General features: G+C 42.8%; 2 protein-coding genes and 1 long non-coding RNA gene across 24 annotated transcripts in view; 1 reads left to right on the forward strand and 2 right to left on the reverse strand.

Annotated features, from left to right (window-relative positions):
* Positions 1-202: 202 nt before the first annotated feature.
* Positions 203-3737, reverse strand: LOC136344408 (glycerol kinase 3-like). Of its 2 annotated transcripts, XM_066291858.1 has the most exons (12): positions 3606-3737; positions 3282-3540; positions 3012-3226; positions 2732-2947; positions 2571-2681; positions 2420-2519; positions 2116-2272; positions 973-1178; positions 785-922; positions 644-736; positions 549-587; positions 203-329 (listed from the first exon to the last, which is right to left on the reverse strand). In XM_066291858.1, exons 1-12 carry the CDS (start codon positions 3681-3683, stop codon positions 226-228), a joined length of 1716 nt encoding a protein of 571 aa, XP_066147955.1. In that variant the 5' UTR covers positions 3684-3737; the 3' UTR covers positions 203-225. The 2 variants fall into 2 exon arrangements, with proteins under 2 accessions (XP_066147955.1, XP_066147956.1); XM_066291859.1 differs by lacking the exon at positions 549-587.
* Positions 2675-26384, forward strand: LOC136344415 (uncharacterized). Of its 2 annotated transcripts, XR_010732958.1 has the most exons (3): positions 2675-2808; positions 3432-3584; positions 26059-26384. It is a non-coding gene; the product is annotated as an uncharacterized lncRNA (long non-coding RNA). The 2 variants fall into 2 exon arrangements; XR_010732957.1 differs by lacking the exon at positions 26059-26384 and having other exon boundaries at positions 3432-3730.
* Positions 4185-26398, reverse strand: part of CaMKII (Calcium/calmodulin-dependent protein kinase II) — a 40471-nt gene continuing 18257 nt past the window's right edge. For 2 of the 20 annotated variants that reach the window (XM_066291838.1, XM_066291841.1), the window contains 14 exons: positions 20292-20346; positions 18971-19109; positions 18636-18917; positions 18446-18568; positions 18197-18280; positions 18087-18135; positions 16505-16594; positions 15574-15630; positions 10187-10315; positions 9936-9989; positions 7945-8020; positions 7457-7551; positions 7279-7393; positions 4185-7220 (listed from right to left, as the gene is read on the reverse strand). In XM_066291838.1, the coding sequence (XP_066147935.1) occupies positions 7085-7220; positions 7279-7393; positions 7457-7551; positions 7945-8020; positions 9936-9989; positions 10187-10315; positions 15574-15630; positions 16505-16594; positions 18087-18135; positions 18197-18280; positions 18446-18568; positions 18636-18917; positions 18971-19109; positions 20292-20346 (1484 nt within the window). In that variant the 3' untranslated portion in view covers positions 4185-7084. Of the gene's footprint in view, positions 7221-7278; positions 7394-7456; positions 7552-7944; positions 8021-8441; positions 8505-8636; positions 8705-8970; positions 9016-9220; positions 9302-9935; positions 9990-10186; positions 10316-15573; positions 15631-16504; positions 16595-18086; positions 18136-18196; positions 18281-18445; positions 18569-18635; positions 18918-18970; positions 19110-20291; positions 20347-26398 lie in introns of those variants that run through there. The other 18 variants (XM_066291842.1, XM_066291840.1, XM_066291846.1 and 15 more) reach the window with 13 other exon arrangements.

A 26398-nucleotide genomic window follows, 5' to 3' on the forward strand; every position in this document is an offset into this window, starting at 1 on the left:
ACTAGAGGTCAGCGTTCGCGAGAGAGACAGGTGCATCCATTTGTCTAAATATACTCGTTCTTATCTAAGAAAAACGCCTAACACGCTCTCGCAAGTAATGTTACAACAACAGCTCCGGAAGCCGTATTGACCACTTTCGCGAACGCTTTAGGTGGGTTTTTCCTCATTATTTTTATACGAGAGGAGATCAAAATACGTTAGATAACAGTAACAACGAGACGTTTATTAAGTCAACATTTTTTCTCTCACAACATGAGCTATGACTAGTGCAATAGCAGTACCAAACAGGAACAAGGTGCCTGGCAGAGACCTCCTGATATTCTCGGACTCTGCAAAACGAAAGTTTGGTTTTTAGGCTAAAATCCGGCGAAAACTCGCAATAACAGTTACTCATGCGAATGTGGAGGAATGAGTAATATGTGGAGACATTTGATTGTGTGCGATACATTGAGGGAACGGGCACAAGACTAGTTATAAATAATTGAGTGTTATAGCAAGCACCATTAGCGAACGGATTATTTGTGATTTTTGATATTATCTGAAATTACCGGAATTCGGATCCTGATCGTCATCCGATAGGACAATATCTAAATAAAAATTAAATTAAAAATGTTTCCCTTAAAAAAAAAAAATGAACCCTTACTGGATCTTTTCGGTTTGCTCCTCTCGTCCTCAATGGCCCATCCCAAGCTTCGCTTTATGCCCATCTTCCACCTAGTATATTTCATATCTCGAACTGGAATAAATAATCAACAAACATCTTTACATTTTGTTTACACATTACCGTCTGGGCTTATCGATGGGACAAACACGTCGTTCGGCGTAGGCTTAATTTTGTCCGCGTCCCAAACTTCCACCCCTTTAGCACTCCCGGCCGCTATGGCTGCTCCCAACGCGGTTGTCTCCAGCATTGTAGGTCGCACTAAGACACGGTTTCTTTTCCTTGCGTTTTGCGTTGGGAAGCAAGCTTACCTACGGGTATTCCGCAATAGTCCGCTTGCATTTGCATTAGATAGTCGTTGGTGGTCATGCCGCCGTCCACCAATAGTTTCCTCAGGGGTATGCCACAATCCAAGGACATGGCTTCCAGGACATCTCGCACTTGATAGCAAACGCCTTCGAGGGCTGCTTTCACCAAGTGGCCGGGTTTAGTTTCTTCGGTTAGCCCGCAAATGACACTGGAAATGAAAGATTCTACGTGAGAAATCGAGCGACGTTTCGACCAAAGAATCGGCCTTGTCAATTCCGAGTTTCGGAGTGACGTTTTTATGAAGTATATTGCATTCTATCTTGGCTTATAATTCGTATTACGACCGCACACTATTGGGGAGGTAAAAGAATTTTCAGATCATAAATAGTCAAAGAAATTTGTAAGGGTAGAAGGGTTCATAAAATTTAATCCGGCTCTGGAGTTTAACGCACGCGAAACAAATGTTGACGATATGGTGAATGAAACATATTCCCCCACGTGTTTCAAGCACATGTTCCATTGCCGCTTGTTTATATTTTATTATCAATCTTGAATTAAGATTGAACGCGGTCAAACTGTAATTTTTCTATCAAGCTTATTTTACTTAAAATTGTGTAATCAAATTAAACACGCTTGTTAAATGTTGATGACATTGGAGATCGCAAATACCTACATTATGAGTGTTTTGAACTCGCACAAGTTTCAGCCGTTTACCGGGAGGTGTCTCCACAATATGCGACAATCTGCTAGAAATATTAAACGGGTATTCAAGTGTTTCGAGAATACGGTAACAATTCGTCTTCAGTAGGGTCTAAACTGATCCACTGTAGCGAGTGATGAGTCAGGGATATGATCACTGATTATAATCCGCTTGGTGCAAGGGGATCGCAACCCCCTTGCGTCAAATGTCTGACGCTACAACTGAAGACCCTCTGAATCGTAATAGTAATAACGGTGTTACTGCATTATTAGTACGGTAAATGACTGGGTAAACGTCCAATTCATCATTTTGCACCCGGGTTTATTGTATGAATTTTGCAAGTGGGCAGCTATTAATCTGGCTAAAACTTGTATAATTCGACGCATACAAGTAGGGGGGAAACTTGCGAAATTGAAAAATGAAAATTGAATTTTTAATCACTTACCTTCGCGCATCTTTCCTCCAATACGGGGCATACAACCCCGAAAAAGCGGGCACGAACACAACCTCCCCCGATTCCGTCGCACTTTGGGCTATTTCCGCACTCTCGGTCACATCTTTGATAAGATTAAGGTTATCTCGTAACCATCTAATTGAAATGCCTGCAAAATCACAAATTTTTTTCCCAATATTGGTATTTATCGATGGTTCTAAAAAAATACAGCTTGCAAAATTCGATTTGTTCGTGAAAACTTTCCAAAGCAGTTCGACTATTGTGAATATTGAATATGTGCAACAAACTTAACAACCTGCAATTGCAACGGAGCCTTCCAGGGCATAGACTGTGGGCTGATTTGGCCCTAATTTGTAACCCACTGTAGTCAGCAAACCGTGAGTCGAGTGCACCATCTAGAAACCACAGTGTCACCACTTGTAAACGACTGACTGAAAATTACTTGCGCAAGTCCCAGTGTTATACAAAATAAAACACCCAGTTCCATAAGTACTTTTTGCTTGCCCCACTTTGAAACACAATTGGCCTACTAAAGCTGCCTGCTGATCGCCCAAAATCTGTACAAAATCATTGAGAATTTGTGAGAAGTGGCTTAAAGGGGTATTACCCCAGCTACTGGTACTCCAGACAGCCTGAAGCCCTCAGCAATGTACCCATAAATCTCTGAGGACGATCTTATATCAGGTAAAATATCCATTGGGATGTTGAAAACTTTACACAATTGCGTGTCCCACTTTAGGGTCTCAATGTTCATAAGCATGGTTCGTGAAGCATTAGTACAATCAGTTATATGAAGACCCCCATTTTTTCCTCCAGTTAGGTTCTGTATCATGATTAAAAAAAATTGTTCTTGTGACAAAAATTGTGTAAATCATTTGTTTGTGTACCCATATAAGCCAGCTATCAATATTGCCGAAAAGGCATCTCCCTTCCTTTATTGCCTCTTTTACACCTTTCACATTGTCCATCATCCATTTGATTTTTAAGGCACTAAAATAAGTACTGACTGGTAGACCGCAGGTGTACTGAAGGAAATTTTTGTCTTTTTTCCCATGTTGAAGAATCTCGTCAACAATGCTGGAAGTCCTCATATCCATCCATACTAAAACCAACGAATCCCGGTGAAATATTTTATCCTGCAAGAACGAATTACTTACCCAAAGCATTACATAAAGGTTTCCCAGTGGTTTTATCCCATAAAACAGTGGTTTCTCTTTGATTAGTGATCCCAACAGCAACAATATCTTCAAAATCTATATTAAGTTTCATAAGGTTATCACAGGTAATGTCAATGGTCTCTTTTACAGCAAGAAGAATGGCCATGGGGTCCTGCTCGAACCAGCCTTCTTGTGGGCAGATATGACTGACCTCCTTTTGGTGATAAGTTAAAACTTCTGCAGTCTTAGAAGCAAACACCTTTGAGGGTCAATAAGGAGAATTAATTTTGGGGTATTAACAAGGTAAGGTGGAAAACGACTTACTAAGAATCTGGTACTCGAAGTGCCCTCGTCAATGGACCCTATCAAGGGGCCGTATTTTTCTCTAGTGGTCAATCCCATATCAATTTTAAATCGAGATATATTAAAGGATATAAGACCGCACGAAACTAGTTTAATTGCTTTTAATGAGTAAGATCAAATTAGAAGTTAGTGACTTTTGGATGAATTTGTTAAATCGGAAATTTACATATTCAATAACAACCAGAAATAATAATTTAAATATTTTTTCGCTTTTTTTTCTAACCTCAACAAACAATTGTGACAACGTTTGACGTTTGTCATAGCCTTTCGCGTTTCACGTCGTCAAAAATTAGCTACTTTTCGTGAATACGTGTGCGAGAGTATTATTTAAATAAAAAAGTGATAACTGTCACTGTCAACCTGCCGTCCATTTTGACCAAAATATATGATGAGACGTAATTGTTGTATGATCAAGAGGGGAAACTCCTTCGTCAAATTGTCAGGAAATAGCTATTTCCAGACTAAAATTAGCTGGACATAGTATTTTCCCGCTTTGAGAGGCATTTTACACTATTTTGGAGTGAAATGAAAAAACCATACTAAGATTTCAATCGTTTAATTATCCATAAGTGGGTTTCACTGAAACATTTGATTGAAAAGGGATAAAACATAGATTACATTATTTTTTTCTTTAGATAAGCAAAATGTTTAATTTTATACCTATATACAGTTTCAAGATCCAACATGAATGAATCAACAATTAAATAGAAATAGGAATCTGTAGAAATCGTGGAAAAAATGCAACCTATTTGGAGTCGTACATGCGCAAAGTAAAGCGTTTGTCTTCTTCAGAAAGACAACTTAAAACTAAAATAAATAATCCTTAATCAGTACCTAACAAATTTGCTTTATACAAAAAAACTTTAACAAACTATAAGAAAACGTAATATAATTAATATTGAACTTTGACTAGAGTCGATAATAGAAATAGTAATAGGTATTGATAATTACTGACATAGAGGGTTCGTTATTATTATATATAATTAGAAAAAAGAGAACAGATTATTGCACAAAAACTTTACAATAACGAAATAATTGTATAAACACGCATTATATAAATTTCATTACTATAATAGTACACCCCGTGTATCTTAATCGAAATGACACTTCTCCTACAATATAATAATAATTAATAATTTACGTAGGTATTATATAAGAAGAATTACAAAAATTTGCTGCAATTATCACAAGAAATCTAGTGCAGGTTTTGAAGTAAAACATCATATTTTTGTAATTCGCTTTTAAGTCGCTGCTGCTCATACAAGGTGTCCACTTTTATTTGCTACGTTTCTCCTCAAAATTAAGACTGTTTTTACACTGTTGTCACACTGATTGCACACGTACTTATATAGTATAGAATAGATACACCACCTCAAATCTTAATTTAGTACACAAACAATAAAATAACACACCCTGTATTTTGCTTTATAGTTGTGTGGAACGAACTCCACTGTTGCGCTGGAGCGTCATGGAGTTCAAGTTCCTTGTTGTTGTGAGGAAAGATAATATCATGGGTTTGCTTGTCATCGAAAAGGGTAATTTTATAGAGAGCTAATCCTCAATTGTCCCCAAAATATTGCTTCCAAATGATATTATTTGAGACGATATGACAAGAATTACAACACTTTAGGCCCAAAGCATCAATAAATTCCTCAGTATTTACACGTAGGTTCAGAGAGCTTCGCTATACACAGAGTTGAACATTGAATACATTGAACTTTGTTAATTTGGAGCGTTTTGTCTGTCAATCAACCCTTACGGAATAATTCGTTATACAGGAAACATCATCGTTGAACAGCGCATCTACAACTGGAGGATAAGTGTGTATGTGTGTGTGTGTATGTGTGTGTGTTCGTGTGTGTGTGTTCGTGTGTGTATGTTGTGTGTGTGCTCGCGCCGTCGCCACAGTTCGGCTGTAGAGAGAGCTAGGACCACCTTAAGCATACAACGTTTCTTTAATCTTAAACAGTCAAAATTGAAACCAGAGGCCCTGGATTATAGAAAACACCTCGTTCCCCTTATATTTTAAGCATAGTGCGTACTAGTTAAATTCATGTAAGTTATTCCCTATACACTGAAAAGTCCTACATGATGTTTATATGGTAATAAGAGAGATAGAGATAGAGACTAGGTAAAAACCTCGATGGCACTCATAGGCTGCTCTATGAGAGCAAATTAAGAGGCTCCGGCAACAACCACGTCAAACAAATGCTTTCGCGAGGAAAATTGTTAATGTCAGTGGAAATGCGCTTTCACTTGTGTTTTTGAAGAGTGTCGAATGGCATACAGGCACCAGTCAGTGGAGGTACCATCGGGGCTATTCGAGATTATTTCCTTGAGGAGACAATTCAACAATAAGCATCTCGATAGTGAGCAGAATTGCCCTGTCAAAAACAATCCAACGTATTTAATACGGGACTCGAACAACCAGAATGTGCGACAAAAGGGCCGACTTACATTGCCAAATTGACGTAGAGAGCTTTGGACGGTCATTTTGCTGTGCACTTGGCGAGACCTTGAGAGATCACCCTGAAGTTATTCAGGTGCAAGAACGAACAAATTGCTGTGGATTGTTTTTGTATAGAGAGACTTGCGGTTGGGGCTTGTTCACTGCTTGACGTAATAAATTAGTTAATTTCTTTACATATTATCATATAACTACTTAGTAAGATTTTTGGCTAAAGTTGCTACTCCAAGTACTTACATTCACTTCGGTGTGCTCTGAACGTTATAGTGACAACTTGCATTTTAAGTAAACAGAATCACATATTATTATGGCTTACTTGCTTGTAAGAAGTTTGTTTATGAATAACTGTAATTTATTGTTTTCAGTGCTTCCTTGTCAAATAAAACGCACAAAAAATATTGAATAATACTGCGCCGCAATGCTGTTAAATTGAATGCAACACTGAGCTGTTGTTACGGGACTTGTATACATATATATGTATATATATATATATATACATACATATATATGTAGAACCTGGGCATTTTGCGGACACGACAAGGAAACTATGAAACCCAACTTTTACCTAGCTAGAATTCATTAGTTTCGACGCCCTTTTTGCGCACATTCGATCCTTTTCAAAAGTTTTTTAAACAGGAAATCTATGAGATCCACGTACGCAAAAGGGGCGGCCGATAAATAAGTACACCAATAAGATTTACGTACAAGTGTTCCGGTATCTATAATATTATGTATAAAGCTCAGGTTTGAGGTCACGCGCATTTCGCGCAGCCCCCACTTTGACTCCAGCCTCTGGCAAGTTTGTTTCGCGAGAGGGAAATATGCGTAAAAGCGCTCAAAGAACCGTGGAACTGGACTAAAACAACAAAACTGGATTTTTCCCGTGCACATTTCAAGCTCGGGAAACCTCCAAGCCGAAGAGTTTTTTTTTTAAGACTCGCACCGCCAACAACACACATTTTAAACGATTAGTTTATTTATGCGAGCTGAAACCGAAGGCTGCGCCCCCGTTGCCCCCGCTGCGATGGAAATGGACGTTTTGCCATTTGCTGTCCCGCTTGTGCCACACTCTGCTCTCTTCTGATTGGTGCGTGTGGGCCTGACCATGTCTTGCGTCGAAAAAGCCATTTTTGAGATTCGAACTAGACGGTAAAAATTTACACTCACTTGTCCATGTACTGCGTCAGCCTCACGTAAGCGATACACGCAGCGTCTTCTCCCAGGAGATGCACGTGAGGATTCAGGATGGTCGTGTTCACTGCTTTGCAGTTTTTGCCCAACACTGAAATTGCGTTCAGATTTGCAAACAACTAACGCGGAGATTATGTAAAAAAAAGCAGCGCACCGTTATCAAAATAGAACTTGTGGAAATCCATGCCCTCGACCAAGTTGCCCATTGCCTCCGGTTCGAATGCAGTCAGGTGAGGATCGCAAATTTTCCTACAAAAAAAAACACATTAAAATGCCCACTTTGCAGTGGAAAAAAAAAGGGAAAAACTCGAAACATTTGGCAACCTGGCATTTCGTGGCCTAGCACAGCCCCATCTAGAGCTTTTTGTCGCACCTAAACGGAACGGCCATGCTAGTTTGACAAGCGAGCATCGCGGTGTTGCAATTTACTGCGTGAGTTACGGAATTTCACGAATGTGACTCACACTATTAGATTTCGAGATTGAATTAAATCTGTTTCAACGTGAGGTAAACTATTCGCGGACCGACAGAAACATGCACAAAATACACATTTCTGACCGGCCAGTGCTAGTTTTCTACACCGCAAACCGACCAACAGTGCTGTTAGTCCCAAATTGTCCTTAATCTTCTCTTGTTACTTACGTGTAAGCTTCAAAATCTCCGGTATTGATCGCTTCTATCAGTTGTTCGGTCATTTTGATTATTTCTTGGCGTCGAGCTGCGAACAGACATCACCCTTATTAAAACCCGCTCCGACCCCCTTAAGGTAACAACGGACAGCAATCACAACATCCATTATAGGAACCACTACTACAGTGTATAGTACCAAGTACCACTGGTTTATACGTGAAAAACACTGTTGTAAGAGGCGTAATTTCAACAATAAGTATCCAAATTCCATGCATTTACATATTATTTAAACAAGCGAATAGGAAAATCTCTCGTGTGTTGAGTTCAACGTATGTGTATCATACAAGTAATAATAAACATCATAGTTCTACTAATACGGAAATTTACTAAAGCTCTCGTCACTACACAGCTCTTAGAATAATCTTTGAATTGGAGCAGCCAGAAAGCACATCAAAGAGGTCTCTAGCCATGAGTTTTAGTACTACCTTGGTAATGGCAAATCGTCATACCTGACATTTGCGAATTTGTCGATAGTTGCGAAAAAGGCTTGTCCGGACACACAATCCGAATTTCTATAATATGCATAATAAAGCGACCTGTTAGTATTATGTCAGTTTCAACATGCGGTTTTAGTTCCTTCTGTCAGATTGTTACAGTACTTAAAACCACTCAAATAACGGAAAACAACGAATAAACGCACTTACAGAGCTGTGTTTATTACTTTTACTTCCCATAAAAAGGGGAAATTTCCCTTGAAGTGTCTTTTTTAAATCTGAAAAACGAATAAACACATAACAATCTGACACTAAAAACTGTCGATTTTGGGGTGTTAAAAACACGAAAAGAAAACCAAAATAAGGCGACATGGTTAGTGGAAACGAAAGTACCAATTACCTTCTTGTACTAATTGCTGCAGCTAAGGACAGGATTCTACAATTAGAAGGCAAATCTGTGCAATAGCGTAGTTTCAACGCGAGCGGCAGTTAAAAATTTAGAATTTTCTATTTTCATATAAATTTTTCGAGATATAACGTTTACCTTCTCCATCACTGGACTGCAGCCGGTGGTAGGCCACAGATTCGTCTAAGAGGGAGAGAGAGAGAGAGAGAGAGAGAGAAAGAGAGAGAAAAAAAGAGAGAGTGACATACAATTTCGTCATACATGCACCTCATGCCACAACAAAAATGTATTTTGCTGGTTAAAGGACTTTTACAACTTGTTGTTTATTTAAGGGGAATTTTCGTGCAAAGTGGAAATCCTACTACAGCGTGCCCGATTTAATACCCACCTGCCGACCTGCAAGGCAACATTTGCCGTTTTATGGCAGATTCGACCCATTTTTCAACGTCTCTTTGCGCCAAATCCCTTCCTAACATGCCGCGGCATGCATGAAAAAAATTCATAATCAAGCTGGGCCATGCAAAAACGACAAGGAGACACGTTCGGTCGTAACTTTTCGAAATCACCGACATTTCATCGTTATATGAGTATAAATGTTCTATTTAAAAATTGCAGTTGCCGCCCACTTTTGATGAGGTCGATAGGCGTTGCCTCAAATTTCGCGCTGGTTGTTTATGGCAACAATTAAGTCTTTGACATTTGTCAATTGCCGCTCGTTTGTCACAAGGCGCAGTAGGAAGTGCGGCAACGTCGCGATCGGGCTGCTGGTCGGCCATTTTGCATCGGTATTAACGAGCTATACTGGGATTGTTTGTCGTTATGTCGATTGAATTGAAAACTCCCCTGTAAACGATTAGTGGGCAAGTGGCACACGTTTCGGAAATCGACGTCGAGGAGTTGGGGAGGACGCAACGGTGATTAAGGTACGGAACATCGAAATAACTGGCATTGTCCCGTTCGTACCTGCGACTTCCACATAAAACCTCAGTTCTCCCAGTAAATTCCTTATAGTTGCGGTTAAAGAATGAAACAACACATTATTAAAGCAAAAGCAAAGCAAAACGGGGTTAAGGCGAAACCAAAAAAAAATCACGCGCACTTACAAAGAATTACCGATTCTTCCGCGTCCAGCAAACGAGGTCGTTTTGAAAGAGGACCTGAATCGTTTCCAAAAATGACACTGTCTTAATTAAAACGCTTTAGATGACCGGCGAATGAAGTGCGCCATTAGCAACACTGCACAAACTCGTTTAATTATCACGTTATTTTGGCAAAAAAGAAAAAAAAAACAAAAAAAAAAAACATCCACGGTTAGTAATCTAAAGGGAACACTGGGGACCCACTCGACCCTAACCTTGAACGCTTTGCAACAGCGCCTGGCCCAAATTCAGCGGGCCCTTGACGGCTACGGCAACACTGCTGGACGGTGGCGAGCCGGAGTTGGGGCCTGCGCCCCTGGGCGACTGCGGGGGAGTGCCGGGGCCTGACAGAGCGAAAAAGTCAAGAAATGCCACGTGCGACTCGTGGAAACAATTATTATCTCTCTGAGATTCCCACAACAAAATTGCGCATCTCTAAGGGGGAACTTTCTAAACAAACTCCAAAGCGAACTCGTAAAAGTTAATTCTCCCTCCCTCTGGAAGATGCTGTTATTTTGAACTTTTTAACTTGCACGTGTATAAACTCTTTTTATTGGCTGTTAGGTGGGGAAGCGGATAGCGCGACTTAGGCAGGCACACATACATACACGCATACACTTAAGTTTGACGTAACAGTTGTGACAGGTACGTACTTTCACGCCTCTTCGAGGCCCCCAAGACCGCGGCGAGGGCCGACATCGTGTTTCCGAAACACCCAATTTTGAACGCGTTTTCTGACCGAAGAGAGATCACCACTGTCCGGTCTCAATAAATCGTCGAGAGTGCGAATCTCGAATACATTGATACAGCAATTAAAACAGCGCTAAAATTAACCGAATCAGTGACGGTGACTTTAACAATGTTCGGTTAGCGGGTCCCGGTTAGAACTAACTCTCGTTGCTCTGTCACTGATCCAAAATTAAACTGGCGCTCTTTCGATGAAAATCTAAGTGGGTCCTATTAATAGACGCACCTATCGATATTTCTTGTTTACTCTCTCGTGTATGTGCATATGAGTGGGCTATTGGTGTTTGGCGATTTTGAGCGGCCGCTAAAAGATGCCCGCGGCCAGGAAAAAGTCGTCCAGATATTTTCTTAAGACAATCGAATAATAAACAATCCGAGAGCGGATGCGTAAACGGGTGATAAACAATAATAATCAAAATCGGACGAAATTATTAAGAACGTGTTTGTTTAGTCGGAAATATCCAGGGTGACACTGATGACGGAAGAAACGGACGCGTGGGAATTTCAAAAACAAATCAAATGGTTCGCACATGTCCGGGATTATTGACGGCGTCCTTAATGGGTTGGGAATTGTTTTTCAAATCCAGGAATTAACGGCCTCGAGCGTCTTAAATTTAATACATGCACAAATTGCCCTGAGGCCCTGTGCGTTCTAAAAAATTTCCGCTCTGCTAGGCCGTGAAATTGCTTCGGCGCGAGCCCGTATGTCTTTGATGTGGTCTGCGTGACGTCTCGAGCGTAACCTAACCTCACTTAAAAATTTTCTCTATTAGCAAACTTCCAGGCACGTCCGTGGGTCCCTTTCGGCCTGCAGCCTGTCCCTGTCGCAGAAAGTTGTCTTGAACACGTGCCGAGACTGTCCTCCGCTGCTCGCCTCGCACTGTCGTCAAGCTCTGGGGTGAGTTTAGTCGGTCCGGCCTGTCCCGATTTTCGTCGAACGCTGCCGGTATCGCGAAGCAGTTGCACAACGAAATTCAAAGTGCCGCGAAATTGCAATTTCGGCACTCAAACGCGGGGAAACTTTTCGCGAAACTCTTGAAGAGAAGATTGAGTTTTACAGGCCCATCCTCCGTTCATGATCTCGCCATTCCGACAATAAGACTCAGCCACAAGGGCTCTTTGTTCGAGCGTAAACACCACTTTTTGCACTCGGGGAAACTTTACCTAACCGACGCACGAGCCCGTGCAGCCTCGGAACAAGCTATTTTTAATAAAAACCAACTGATGATGCCGGCAAAGAGAATTGCATTTTTAAGTGAGGTTAGGTTGGTTCGTTTCCGTTCGAGATCAGGCGGGACGCGTCAAAGCCCCGCGGGGTCGCACCGAGATAGTTCCGCGATCTTCTGGAGCGGATATTTTTCGAGGCACGCGGTACTACCAAACCTTTCGCCCTCGGAGGGCGTGAGCCTCGAAACGCCCCCTAACATATTTAAGGTTTATCAGGGAAATTCGTGGCGACTCATTCCAAACAAGTGCTGAGGCACAGTTACTCGCGGAATTGACCGGGCATGGGGTAAAAACGAATAAAATGGTCATGGGCCCGTATTTCTGCGGTTCTTTGCGTTGTACAGGAGACGACATACTCAGTGCAAATACAAGTATTGAGTGCGATTGACGAAGAAACCTTACAGAAATACTTCGAATTCGACAAAAATAAATAGCTGACAACAACAAGCGAAAAACGTAGACACAAAATGGACCGTACAAACATAAATGTTTATATCATTTAATCGTTTACTTGAAGAAGTTTAAGGAGAACGATTAAACATCTATAATTCAGCACCTAGGGACGCCCCCTTCGCCACAACGACGGCCTCCAGACGACCCGACGTGGATCATATCAATTTTCCGGTCACATCCTAAGAAACGTTTTCCCACACGTTGAAAACTACTATTTTTTCAATTTGCCGCGAATTCTCGACGGGGCTGAGATCTGGCGATTGGGGAGGAGAATTTAATATTTTTGGTACATTATGGATTAATCAGAAGTTTACAATGCCAGCGGAGCGCTTCGGATCGTTATCCCGTTGGAAGCGGAACACTCTCGGCACGTTCAATTTCTCTGCTGATGGTTCCAAGTTGTTTCATAAAATTTCAAAGTAGACATTTTTATCCATTATTCCCTCGGTTTGGTGCAGGTTGCCGGTACCGTTCGCTCCCGTGACACCCCATAACATCAATAATCCACCTCAGTGTTTTCCTGTTTTCGTACACTACTGTCCTGCAGCTGTGCATTTGGTGTCCTCCGTGCGATCTGCCTTCCATGGGATCCAAACAAGTTTATTTTTGGTTTCGTCTGTGAAAATGACAGTATTCCAAAACTGGGGGAGAGTTCTGCATACTTTCTTGCAAGATCGAGGCGTTTCTGTCCATTAATTTTTGAAACGGGGGGGCTCTCGGTGGTCCGCGATTAAAACCGCCTTTTCCAGAGAATTCTTATTACTGTTTCAATCGACGCAGGTCTGCCGATTCTCCGGGACACTTCGTTTGTTAAGTCCGGGACATCCTTGTGCGGACGCGTCTTTAGTTCTCGTACGCTAAATCGCTCATCCGCGTCTGAAAGTGTCGCTTTTCGCCCTCTTCCGGGCACGTCTTGTACCAATCCTCGGTGACGACATTTGTTTATTATCCCCCCGCACCGTCGGATGTGCCCTTCCTCTGTTAAATTGCCAATTTCTCGCATAGTTTTTCCGGTGCAATAATGCTTTTATTATTAAACGGCGCGTTGCGATATCGGTTTGCACACTGTTATTTGCCGGTTCTAACACATTCATGAAATAAACGAAATAGTTAAACGATTTTAGCATCAACTTATCAGTCTCATGGGAATTTGCGAAAAAAATTGTTTTGATGAATATTTACTGCCGGAACAGAAATGAATACGGTGCCGCGTGCGGTTTACTTTGCGCCTGCATTTTTTCGCTCGTTGCCGTTTAGTTTTTTGCTCTTGTTGATCTGGAGCTATTTTTGTGAGTTTTTTTTCGTTAAAAATAACAAAATGAAGGCACCTCCGTCTCGGAGCGCTTTTGTGTCTCCCTAATTCACCGACGCACCCCGTGCGTCTAACCTAAAACGTTCGCGTTACGAACTCGTTCCCTCAACGAGCAGAACCTCCCGCAAACGGCGACTCTGTGCCGTAAGGTGGATGACGAGGATTTTTTTCCTCTTGCGCCCTCCCTCCGCGGACACGCTGTACATTCTGTCCCCGCGCTTGCGACGGACGTGCATCATCTTCTGCAAAACAAAAAGCGCGGAGCCCCATTGTCTTACGGCCCTTTTGGGGGCTTTTGCCCCATGCGCGGGGCCAATATTCCGAGTAACTGTGAGAAACGGGGCGACGTCGTGCTACAGAAGAATTGGTGGCCATTTTGTGCGTTTACTTCTTAGAGTCTAACACATGCACAAGCTACCCACAGACACCACTGGCGTGCACGTAACATCAAATTTACCTTATGCGGAAAGCAAAACTATTCGATATACGACGACCAAACTTATCTGTAACACGCACATAGAAGGCGCAGTCTTATGCTGAAGAACACAATGAAATTTATCACGAGGCGAGCAAAATGTAATCCGAACAATGTACCAAAACAACGTCTCAAGTTAAAGCAATTAGTATAAGCCGGTACTGGAAAAGTTCACTTTTATTAATAATGAAAAACTATGTTGAGAAAACCTAACAGATGCCGCGTTAACTCGCTCAAACGAGCCTAGCAGGAGCGCCATGCCCCGCATACGCGTAATAATAATGCCTGGAATGCCAAGTCAATTTATTCAAATCAATTCGTTATTTCGCGATTTAATTCATTACGATAGTCCTGGAAATGCGCATCACTCTGAAATTATTTCTGGAAAACGTTTTAATCCTGCCAATTGACGCCGAAGTGTGTATCTGCGTGCAATTTAATCGGAAGGGGCTCGAACAACGAAAGACACTTTCCTCCGAATTCCGGGGAATTGGTGAAAGCGCAAATTTAGATGGCGCCCTTTCTTGGTCTCACCCCGCAGAAGAAAGAAAATTCAATTAATTATCGCCGAGACGAGATAAAACTCCAAATGGAAACGCTACATTATTAAAATACTAAGGCCACTTTTCCACCTGCTTCGTTTCGATTTTTCGCCGTTCCCAGCAGGGTGGCAGAGCTTTTAGTTCTTTCCCGACTCAATTTTTAAATGGGCCGAAATGGCGATTTGAATGCAAATTGTTTCACGGCTCGCAGAACGTCTCTGGAAACCCTAAACTTTGATTACCTCCAACTCGGGGGACGGGGGGCCATTTACGTAGCAGCGCCACGACGAAAATAGTAGACAAATTGAAAGTTAACGGCAGTCACGAGCGAGCTCGTCGACATATACAGGGCGTCTCGGGCATTCGAAAGGAATCATCTGAGCTTTCCGCTCTGACCGCACCGACACGTCTCGGTCACGGACGATCGGTCGGCCTTGCCGTCTCGGGAGGGTTGAACTGGGCCGCCTCGTGAACTGCCCACTGCTGCCGACCAAGTGGCCACTGCAAGGTCTTGGGTTGCGAGCGAGAACCTCGAGCTCTCAGCTGAACGCATCATCCGCCCGTCGCCGAGTCGGGTGGTCGTAGACGAGTCCGGCCGCGTATTAAAATTTATACCTTAGTGCAGCAATTCCCTGTACAACCTGAACTAACCTGTACAATTGGCCGGCAATTCCAGGTGCATTACTATCGTTGTCCGAACGTTAGGTTTTCGCTCTTAAAACGTATAGCACATACTTGACAATATTAAAAGGTGAATTAATACTGCGTGTTAAAATGAAAATTAATCGATGAGAACGAGACAGTAAAGTGGTAGAAAGATACGAGGATACTTTTAAATGGATTTACCTTCGGGCTCTTTGGCAATAACAGTGGAACTACGGTCGACTCCGCCCTTCTTGTCTTCTGAACGGTGTCCAGAATACAAAGAAATCCGTCTTATTGTCAAGAAAATACAATTCACACAAGTAATATCAAATGGGCAAAAAACAAACCACTTAGACCATTACTACATGATGTTATTTTTCGCCTCTTTTAGCTCCGACTGTCACTAATTCGGGATTATACACAAATGACAGTCGAACAACGTCGAATTTTCACCTGTTTTCGCTTAATCGCTATTTTTCTATGAGAAAAAACTCTTTAAACCTAAAAAAAACCATGCTCCGTCGGTGAGTCGGAAACTCTCTAAACACAAAGTGCTGACATGTCGTGAGTGTGAACAAATATGGTGTGGATGGGTGCGGCAATCGCTGATAAAAGGTCTTTATAGCGTTTGCCTGCGACAGAAAAACATAGAAAAGCAACCATAAACTGTGCAGATTGTAGAGCTCACATCGGGTGAAGAAAGAAACGGAACAGGTTTGATTCAAAAGACATTTAGAGTCGGCAAATAAACACAGTCGTTTTAGGTCAGCTGCAGCCAGGACTCCTCGCTTTGCCACACATCATTTGATTAAACAAATTCTTGACTGCAACTCCCCGTATTAAAGTCGAGAAACAATAAACCAGTGGTATGTGGGATGAATGATTTCTCTATGTACATGGGGGTCTAAAGAAGGAAAGTTCCGGAAACAAAAATAGTGAAAAATGTGTATGAAATCAGGCACTCGAAGGGTCAATTCGCGAGAGCGCACGCATCTACCTCTCACCCCGTACATTAGGCGTTTGAATATTTAATCTGTTGGTTACTGTTCTGAAGCAAACACTAACGCAGCTTCGGCAAATCGGGGGAACTACATCTATCCAATCTATTTAATCACCACCAAAAAGATCTTACCTTTAATGTCATCGTCCTCGAGCGTTGTCGAACTGTCCGTGCTCTCCTTTACTTGAGATCCATCCCCCTTTTTCACAATTATACTTCTACCTAGAAAATTTTAACATTACTTTAAACCCAACCTTCACCAATCGACGAAAGGACATTGTCCGTTACGGACACATTGAAACACTCAACACTTACTGTTCAAATGTTCAACACCCAAGACAAAAATAAGCCTCTCATGATGATACGTGGAACGTAATGTGATTTAATGAATGTGGTGGAAGCTGTCAAGTCATGAATTAAATCCAAAAAGTAAAAGCGTGCAGAAGCATGAATGAAACATTGAAGCCACATCTCGAAAACCGTAAACACATCTAAAGAGGTCGACAACCTCACGTAAAACTGTTAAATCGACGTTTAAAACAAGGCGTGAAGCGATGATTTTGAATTACGGATTACTAAAAGAGCGTTCTTTTTTTCTTTTTTTTATCGCATCTCACTCTTTTTTGGCAATGTGGCAAGTGCGCTCAGACATCTTGTCAAAAATCCTGCGCACTGTTGCCAAACCACGTTACTTTTGCAACTTTTGATTATGATTGAAAAAAAAAAAGAACAGTCTCTCTTTATCATTTTTCTCTCTTTTTTTTTTAAATAAATGGCGGTGGAGTGATTCGCTGGTTGCAGAAAGTGTTCTTACCGCATTCTGGTTGCGTCAAGGTGAAGTGAAGTAAGGTAAGGTGACAAGTCCGCGTCAACCGACAAAACAAAATTACCAACTACCCAATGTTCACTAGGTCAAGGTTAAAAACTGTATGCACGTGACCATTTCAAGGAGGCTGGAGGTGTGGGGAAAACGGGGGGATGGGGGATAGAAGAAGGGTGGGGATAGGAATCGAAGCTCCCACCAGAAGTGCCAACAAATTTAAATACATCCCCAATCCCAGAAAAAGTGCCGATCGGGCATCGTTCTTTTACTTTAAATTTAACGTGGCTGCCCGTGTCGTGGCGTTTCAGCTCAAGTTTGTCCTGCGTTGCCAGGTCGTGAGAGTCGTCGTCGGATATGGGGATCATTAGCATTATCCGAAATTATTTTTCACGTAAATTGCGAGCATTCCTGGCGGTCCGCCGAGCAGATTAGAAGAAAGGAATTCTAGAGAAGTAGCGTGTCATGATGTTAGTAGATATCTACTGAGTGAAACACGATTTTCGAAACTGTTTCGATCACTTAATTCACGAAAGTTGCCCTTAGGTGGAGTCGAAAAATCATGTTTTCCAAATTGGTGTCGATAATGTGTCGATGTGTGTTTGAGCAAAGAAAATATATCAAATGAAGGTTTTTAAAGGCAGTAACAAATCTATTAAAGCTGTAAATATTTACACGTAAATACTCACAAAAGGTGACAAAATTATTATTTTTAATTTTTCAGTTGAGGAAAGAAACATGCTCTTAATAATAGTATATTACCATTACGCTGTAAAAAAATGAATTTTCCATAAACTGTGATAGTAAAGTGTTTGATGTTTGAGTGTTAATTAATCGAATTATTCACTTTTATCACCAAATATTAACGAACTACGAAAAGAAGGCGTCAAAGACACTTACTTGAGAAATTTCTGGTTGCGAGCATTGTGGTCAGAATGGCCCCCTGAAACCACAAGAAACCTCGTGAAATGCTCAATCTTTCACGTAGCCGGAAAATCGTTTACCTTGAGTTTACGCCTCGCATTGAATTTCTTAAGGCAATCCACAGTCTCTTGTCGATGAACCACAGAAGCAACACGTTCCCTTTGCTGGAAAAATTTAACAAAAGTATTAGGATTCGACGCGAACCAGCCGAAATCAGAATCGATCAATCTTAAGATGTTTTACGATGCAAAATCGCTTCTTCCAATCCTCCCAGATTTTCAAGGGACGCACACACGACAAACGACAGATAATAGAAAAAGGGCACTTACGCAAATCCAGGGGTGTTTCAGGGCGTCCGCCGCGGTGATTCGTTTCCCCGGATTGACGGTGAGCATTTGATTTATTAAATTCTTCGCCTCGGGCGTCACTGTATCCCATTCGGGACTGGGGTACTGTAAATTACCCCCCAAAATGAAAACATCCAAATCTTCGCACGAACTAAAACCATCTTCGACTTACGTCATAGGCACCAGCCTTGATTTGCGCATAGAGCCGATGTTGGTCCTCGTCCCAAAACGGTGGATACCCTACCAGCAGGATATACAGAATGACGCCGCAGGCCCATATGTCCACCGGCTTCCCGTAGGGCTCCTTCTTGAGTACCTCCGGCGATAGATATCCGGGTGTCCCGGCGAATCCAAACCAAGCCTGCTGCTCTCCGGACACCTCGATGGCCAGACCGAAATCGGCCAGTTTCACTGCCGCGCCTTTGGCTTTGCTCGCTAGGAGAAGATTTTCCGGCTGGAAAATTAAACACATGGCAATTCGGTCCCGCCTGGATTCCGAGGAATTACCTTGAGATCTCTATGTACAACGCCGTTCTGATGACAATGATTTACGGATTCTAAAATTTGTTGGATACAATGTGATGCGTCCGCCTCCGAATAGAACTCTCGGGCCACTATGTCTTCGAACAATTCGCCTCCGGTCACCCTAAAAATGGCGAAATGTCGAATTTTTATCGATGGAATCTTCACCCGCAGGATCAAAGCACAAACAAACGTGTGTGGAAGCATGAATTATGCAAAAATGAGGGAAAAACTCTTGAACGCCCATTAAGTAACGCTTCCCGTGCGATTATTAATTTACGGATTAATAATGACATTCCGTCGGGGGAAAAAAACAAAAACAAAACGAATGACAATGCAACGGTCGTTCTTTTGTTTGCAACGTTGCCACGTACACAGCAATTACTTCGTAATTTTGCGTGACGCCACAAAATTCTCCAAATCCGTTTCCCTTCGCGAGGATAATGGAGAGCGTCCCTCAATGTCGACAATAATAATCGTGCGTTCAAGTTCAATAGGAAAATGTCGTCTATTTATAACATGTAGACAGTTCCATCGCATTCCCTCACAATACCCCACATTACATATCTAACTAGTTATCGACTTGACTGCTGCTATTTTCTCCATGAATTGTCATTTCAAGGCGACTTGGCAGGCGCCCCATCCCCGAAGCAAATCGATGGGAACGAATAATTTAAATTATGGCCGCAACCACCCAAACATCTGCGTTTTTATTAAACGTCGAAACTGGGTCAGCTCGTTCCAGTTCTACTGTACAAATTACGGCTTTGTTCGTATTGTTCGTGACCTGCCTTACGGTGGCATTCGACGTTAGGCGGGGTCCCTCTATTTGGCACAACACTCAAAACGACCAAGGGGCCACATTCACGACTCGGTGCACAGATTAATGCCTGAAAAGATCTTATTTGCCCGAATATTTCCATGGCCGCTCGAGAGTCGCATAAGCTTGCCTGGCTGAGCTATGGGAAGCCGTTTTTTAAATTGAAGGCCAATTTGTTACGTATTGAATCTCTGGGTTTCTGAATGGTTTAATCCGAGATTTGAAATCGCAAGGAGACCGAGATTTCTTATTTGCAGCGCGCCCCAGGCGAAGCCGTAAAGGGGATTTTATTGTTATGATACTCCCTGCCTGGATCGGTTTGATACGAGCGGATTTTTACATGGAAAAATACGACATTAACCATCGGCAATGGTGCAACTTTCTATCGTCTTCGGGGAAGACACATGCTCGGAAACCACACTGATCAACACAGCGTTGCCGCTTCGTACTAAAAGTAGCATTCTTTGTAAATAAAATGTTACTTACAAATCAAACACTAAGTAGTGGAAATTCTCCTCCTGTATACTATCGTGCAGTCTCACTGAAAAGAAAGAGAGCCAGGTGAATAAACATCAAAATCCTACAAAATACTCATGCAAAACACAACACAAATTTTAGGTGTTAACCGAACAACATTGAGAAACTCTCTACCAAACTAACGGAGCCTCTTCAATGTGGAATCGATTCTCTTTTTTCCTAGACTCGCATTGCAAGCTTTGTCCGGTACAAATTCCCATTATAATGATCAAATATTTCCCACCGGGAAGTAGCGTTGCAAGACACGTTTATCCAATCAAATTGGGGCCAACACATGGGCCCGGTCTATCCGAGCAGGGCCCTCATAACACGCCAGTACATGACTCTTCAATTCCCTTTCAGGGCACAGTTCAATCCCGTCCGTTCCATGAAAATCCCGATTTCTTTGTTTGTCCTTCATCCTTTTCCAATAGCGCGAGTCGAATATGGATCCGACCGGCCAATAAACATTCAAATCCGGAGCCATGAGACAAGTTTTACTTCCGAACAGGACAAATCACAATAAACTTGTATTGCTGGCTCATATTGCTTTTATAACGATTCATATTTTTTTATGTCGGTTCCTTATTACTCAGACTGAATAGTTAATAATTTTCCAACATTGGAACTGAATCTATGGAAGGTTCGTTAAAAATTCGACCAAGTTAGGAGAGCGGCGTCGACGATATGAGACTTTTACCCTGGATTTTCTGGTCTCTTGGCGGTAGAACGTCCCGTATGCGGTGCCCTATTCCGAGTGGAAGCTTAACGTAAGCCCCAACCGCCCCCACGCTCCTCGAGTTTCCGTTTCGGTTCGAGTTTGTAGCTCAAATATCGTAATTAAAAGTGAGGACGTTAATTAGGATTCGCCAGTCTCTAGCGTTTGCGTTACATCTGCCAAAACTGGCAACCGTGTTACATGACGTCACGAAGACACTTGGCGGCCATTTTGGCTAAATTTTTACATAAACTTGGGTGCGCAACAATTGCAGCACGATATCCTGGCGACGTTCAAGTCGAAAAGAGAAATAAAACGCCACGTATCATCGGCACCCGAAAGCCACCTAGCCCGAACCAACCCGTCTCTGCGCTATTGGCGTACGGAGCCTCAATTCTTCCTAATACCCAAAGAGCATCAACGTAAGAACATTTATAGCAAAATAAACGTTTAAGTTTGGGCATGTCGCATAACTCCTTGCGGTTAGGCAACCAATTGCACTAGGCGAAAGATCCCGCAGCAACTACGTTTGCCCCGGAGACTTTAGCAAATCGCCTTATTACAAGTCACTTCTCTGCGGGAAAATAAACATAGAGACGCAGACCATTGAAACCCCCTACATGCAAACATTACACAAACTTTTGTACAGGGAGCGGTCCTCATTTCCGCGAAGGGCTTTGAACCTATTGACCCACAGATAGGGGTCGAGGAATCCATTTGTTGGGCAACATCCACTTCTCTCCCAATTGAGGAGATTAATGGCGGATATTCCCCGACGGAATATTAAAGATGGTGCATGTTCGTGAAGGGACCAGGGTTATTATTGCCGAGATGAGGTGTGGTCTAATTTATATTTGAGGATGTAATAAACTAAATGGGGCCGAAGTTATTATACGGCTTTGGAACTTTGAGCGGTTAAATTGTTTTCGATCGCCGTGTAAAGGACCCTTATCGACGGATGAGGAATTATTAATGAGGTTTGAAGCCTCGAAGTTTACCTAATACAAAAGGATTCTTAATTGGCAGTGACGCTATCGGTCAAAATAAACCATTACAGATCGAGGCATGAACCGGATATCGATCAATTCGTCAAACATGATCTGGCTGGCTTAACACCGGCGTTACAGCGTTACAGCTTGTCGAGAGGCTGATAGTTCCACATGAGGGGGTCCCAGTAAAATATCGGCGAAAACGTGCCCCTCTCCCGTTTTATCGCCGAAAAACAGGGACCGGTACACGGTCCCGTCCCGACATATACAAATTGCGATAAGCTTCATCTCGGCGTCGGCTGATGCGCGATAATGGCCCGCTCCATAGGTTTTTCCGATGTTATGCCGGGCTGGGGGACGATAAAAAATTTGTAATTTTGCAGTTAATAACGAAAACCCATTTGCTCTATTTTCCATTAAAACTCGGTGAGAAGCCACGCCAAACGAAACGAGAATGGTAACTTTTTCCGATGCTCCGACCGTTACCGACGGGAGAAAACTCAAAAACGACCCGCGTTCAAACGGCCGCAGATAAACCTTATGGCCCCTGAGAGCTTTCGAATTCTACCGGATCGCAAAAAAAAAAAAGAAAGAAAAAAGAAAACCGCAAATGCTCCGGATAATGGCGGCAATAAAACTATAACGTGTCCCATAACGGACCTATAAATATCCCACGATGACCGTTCCATTTAAAAAAATTGCGAAAATAGTTACGCTCACGGTCGTACACACATGCAGGTGGCTTACGCAAACACCCGATCAATGCTTCATGTGAATTCCGAGCTTCCGCACCCCCGCGGGCGCTTATGAAGGGCTCATCGGCGCCCTGGAACACACTTGGAGAGCCCTCGGCATTTATGCTAAACTAGATAATTTCGCGCTCGCACGGGACGGAGGTGGGACACGCGAAATGGGCGGGGGGTCGGTTAAGTTCCCCCAAAAGAATGTGTCGGGACGCCTCGTAAGTCCTCTCCGCCGGATCGAGCCGCGCTGGCACATATGCCCCTGCAGAAAAATTGCACGGATGGAGGACCACATGCGAGCATCCGCCAGGGGGTTGCTGGCCTAATACGTGCAAACGGTCCCGGCCCCGAAGAGACACAATTACTCTCTCCGTTCCAAAATAAGTGTCCGATTTCGGTTTTTTTCTTTTTAATGGATTGCAAGAAGAACGAGGTCGCACATGCCAATGGTCGTTTAGTGAATTCGAGCATCAGCAAAACGACCCACCACGACCACATTGCAGAGTCGACGATGAGGGAGTTGTCCGCGCCGGTAGTGAAAGTTGGCGGAACGGCCTATCGGCCACCGAACAGCCCCGATTTCAATGTTCTCGATTTAGGTTTTTTTTTTTTTTTTAACGCCATTCAATCGTTGCAATAACAAAGGGCCCCCGTCCAGTATCGATGAACTCACTGCGGCCGTGTATGAGGCATGGGGCGAAATAACCGCGGTAAAACTTGACCTTTTCATTACGATCCAAAGTGTATGGAACTGATGATGAGCGTTCATTTTCAAAGGATTTCTAATTCGTGTCACGTTTTAGTTGTGAAAATGCGCGTTATACCGGGCGACTCGAGAAGGTGGCTCGCCCTTATCACTTTTTCGTTCATAAACTTAGAAAGTCGAAATTTGGCGGGAAGCTATGTGGGAATGGAGTCGATTGATCGACGCGAATGGCGTTCATCTCACGCTTCCGGTTTAACCGGAAATGACCCCAACTTTCGATTTTTAAGAGTAATGCCCTACGAATTTTTACCCTTTTGGAGTCTAGAGGCCGATTCTAATACAAAAATAGGCAATTTAAAAATATATATGTAGGTTTTCATTTCGTTAGTCTAGGGTGTAATTCAAGGCTGTGTCTGTGAGGGTGGACGCGGCTTTGGTCTCCACTTCGAAACCGAATCGAATATCAATAGGAATCGGAGTCGGAATGGAATAGGGATTCCCCGTCTTCGGGAAAGTCTTAAATAGTAAACCCTCTGGCGGCGCACCATGGGCGTGCCAAAGGGGTACATCATCTCCATGACAATAACTTAGTCCCAGCTCCATTTACAATCCGCCACCGTTCCGATAGAATCTCGACCTGATCAGAATGCACAACGCAACACAATTAAAAACTATCTACAGGGCGGTTGATTTGACTGCTGGATCCTACACGTAAGTTTTATTGTTTTTTCATGTCGAGCTACGCCATCCGTATTGGGCACAATTTCAGGCCCGAGTTGTGGGAAAAATTGGTAATTTGTCATTTTATTGAGTACTTTCCTTCTATAAGCAATTTGAATGCCGTAAAACCCGTTCCGTTACTCAAATGGCGACATGGCGGATCATTGCGATTTTCTAAAAGACTATTTTTTCCTAAATTTTTTGACGCTAAACACAACGAATGTTCATTTAGAAATGGACCGTTAATCCATTGAAAACGTTCAAATTGGAATGAACATATGTGCCGCCTTCCAAATGGCAGAACAAGGGAGTGAAATATTTCTACTTGGGGAAATGCTTCGTTAAATTATGTAAAAGCACAAGTTTGCTCCGCTCCTCCTAATAATCGGGGAGAATTGGGAGAAAAAGTTCGTGGGGCGATGAATGATATTACCCCAAATCAATTGGGGAACGATACGAGGAGAACAGTTCAAATTGCTTTTGCTTGCCGAGAACGAGGTGGTCGTTTTGAACGTCTCAATTAACTACTTGTTGGTAACCACAGGAATGCAGAAGTTTTTTCGAAACTCGACGCCCTGACGGATAGCTAATCTCGCATTCTAGAGACATCTCAGGAATGGACGCACCTCGATTAACTTTTACCATAAATAAACCGTCGGTTTCTTTGTCTTCACTGATAACAAAGTTTTCTTCTCCATTAGCATTTTCCGTTTTCATTTCATTCGCTAATTTTTTTAAAATGGTGGCGGCCTGGATGTGGTCTCCAAGTGGAGACTTTTCCGCATAAACCCGCGCAGCATCGGCAGGCCGCTGGCGACACTCCCCGAACACTAACGGCATATGGATTTTTTCGCAAAAAAAAAAGAATATAAATTTTTTAAAGTGACATATTTTTCGACTGAAAATGGGCCCTAGACTACAAAAAAGTAAAAAAATTACAGAGAAATTCCGTTAAAAAATAGAAAATTGACGTCACTTCCGGTCACACCGGAAGTTCTAGATAAACGTCATTAATCTCAGTCAATGGGCTCTATTCTCACGCAGCTCCCCTTCAAATTTCAACTGCCTCGGTTTTTCAATAGAAAAAAGTCGCAAACGCGAGTCACCTTCGTGAATCGCCCGGTATATGCCTTTGCATGTTTTTTTTACGAAATCGGGCACTTATTTAGGAATGGAGGTAGTGTTAGGTTGACACTTTAAATGACGTTTCTGCGCAACAATACGATAGCGACCCACGTCAGTTTAGTAGTTTGTTCCGAAGTAGCGGAACGTCATTCAGACACCGCATACGGGGTGTCCCATCGAGATGTGCTCATCGGCGCTTCCAAGGCATTTTAAACGGGGAAATTTTTTCAATGAGAACGTGCCCCCCCATTCAAGAGCCCGACGTCCCTCCTGGAGGGAAAAATGCAGCTCGACAAACGCTACGCTTAAGCCACTATTCGGGCGTGCACGATCCGTTGGCGCCGGGGTAATTATGTGCCCCAAAAAGGCCACCCTCTTCTAACACGTTAAATGAATACTTCACGTGTGTCCACGCGCAAAAACTCTGATCGACTCCTTTCGCCCCTAATATTTCATAGAAAACGTCCATACAGCTTTCTGATGTGTTTTCAAGTACACCCGGTGGCTCCTGGGTCAATATATACGGAACGCCCCTAAATAACAGGCAGAACGGCAGTCGGGTTCAGTGCCACACCGGCCAGAAAGGACGACATAACTAGAAAAACGGCAACTGCGCAACCGTCTTTTATCTAATCCCCGCATTGGTCTCCGGGTAGAACTCAACAGGGCTGACGTCAGAACGAGGGCGGCCTGGATTGTTTACTGCGTTGCCAGACCTAATTATTTATCTTCAAAGTTTCAGGCTACGTGGCGAGGGCAATTTGCCATGAGGTCGCACACGCACCATGGGAGCACTTGGAGTTTTAGAGCATTCGGATGGGATTGGGGAACGTACAGCGCATCTAAGTTATCTCGGTCACTTTAACGTCGGCCCCGCCGCGACCGGGCCGCACCTAATCAGAACCCCCGTGAATACCTCTATAACCTACATCATGCACCTGTAACCGCTCTGAGGCTCGTCCTATGGATCTAATAATGATGAAACAACAAAGAAAAAGAAGAGATGCACACAACAATTAGATGTATAGACAAAGAGAGATAAAACGAGTAAATAAATGAGTAAAAAAGTAGATACA

The sequence above is a fragment of the Euwallacea fornicatus genome, chromosome 17 (assembly GCF_040115645.1).
Source record: "Euwallacea fornicatus isolate EFF26 chromosome 17, ASM4011564v1, whole genome shotgun sequence".
Taxonomy (NCBI): Eukaryota; Metazoa; Arthropoda; class Insecta; order Coleoptera; family Curculionidae; genus Euwallacea; species Euwallacea fornicatus.

Coding starts and splice junctions, on each gene's coding strand:
- LOC136344408 (XM_066291858.1), bottom strand. CDS start 3,683: ATGGGATTGACCACTAGAGAAAAATACGGCCCCTTGATAGGGTCCATT. Junction 588..643: donor GAGCAAACCGAAAAGATCCA/GTAAGGGTTCAT, acceptor ATTTTTATTTAG/ATATTGTCCTATCGGATGAC. Junction 330..548: donor CGATCAGGATCCGAATTCCG/GTAATTTCAGAT, acceptor TTCGTTTTGCAG/AGTCCGAGAATATCAGGAGG.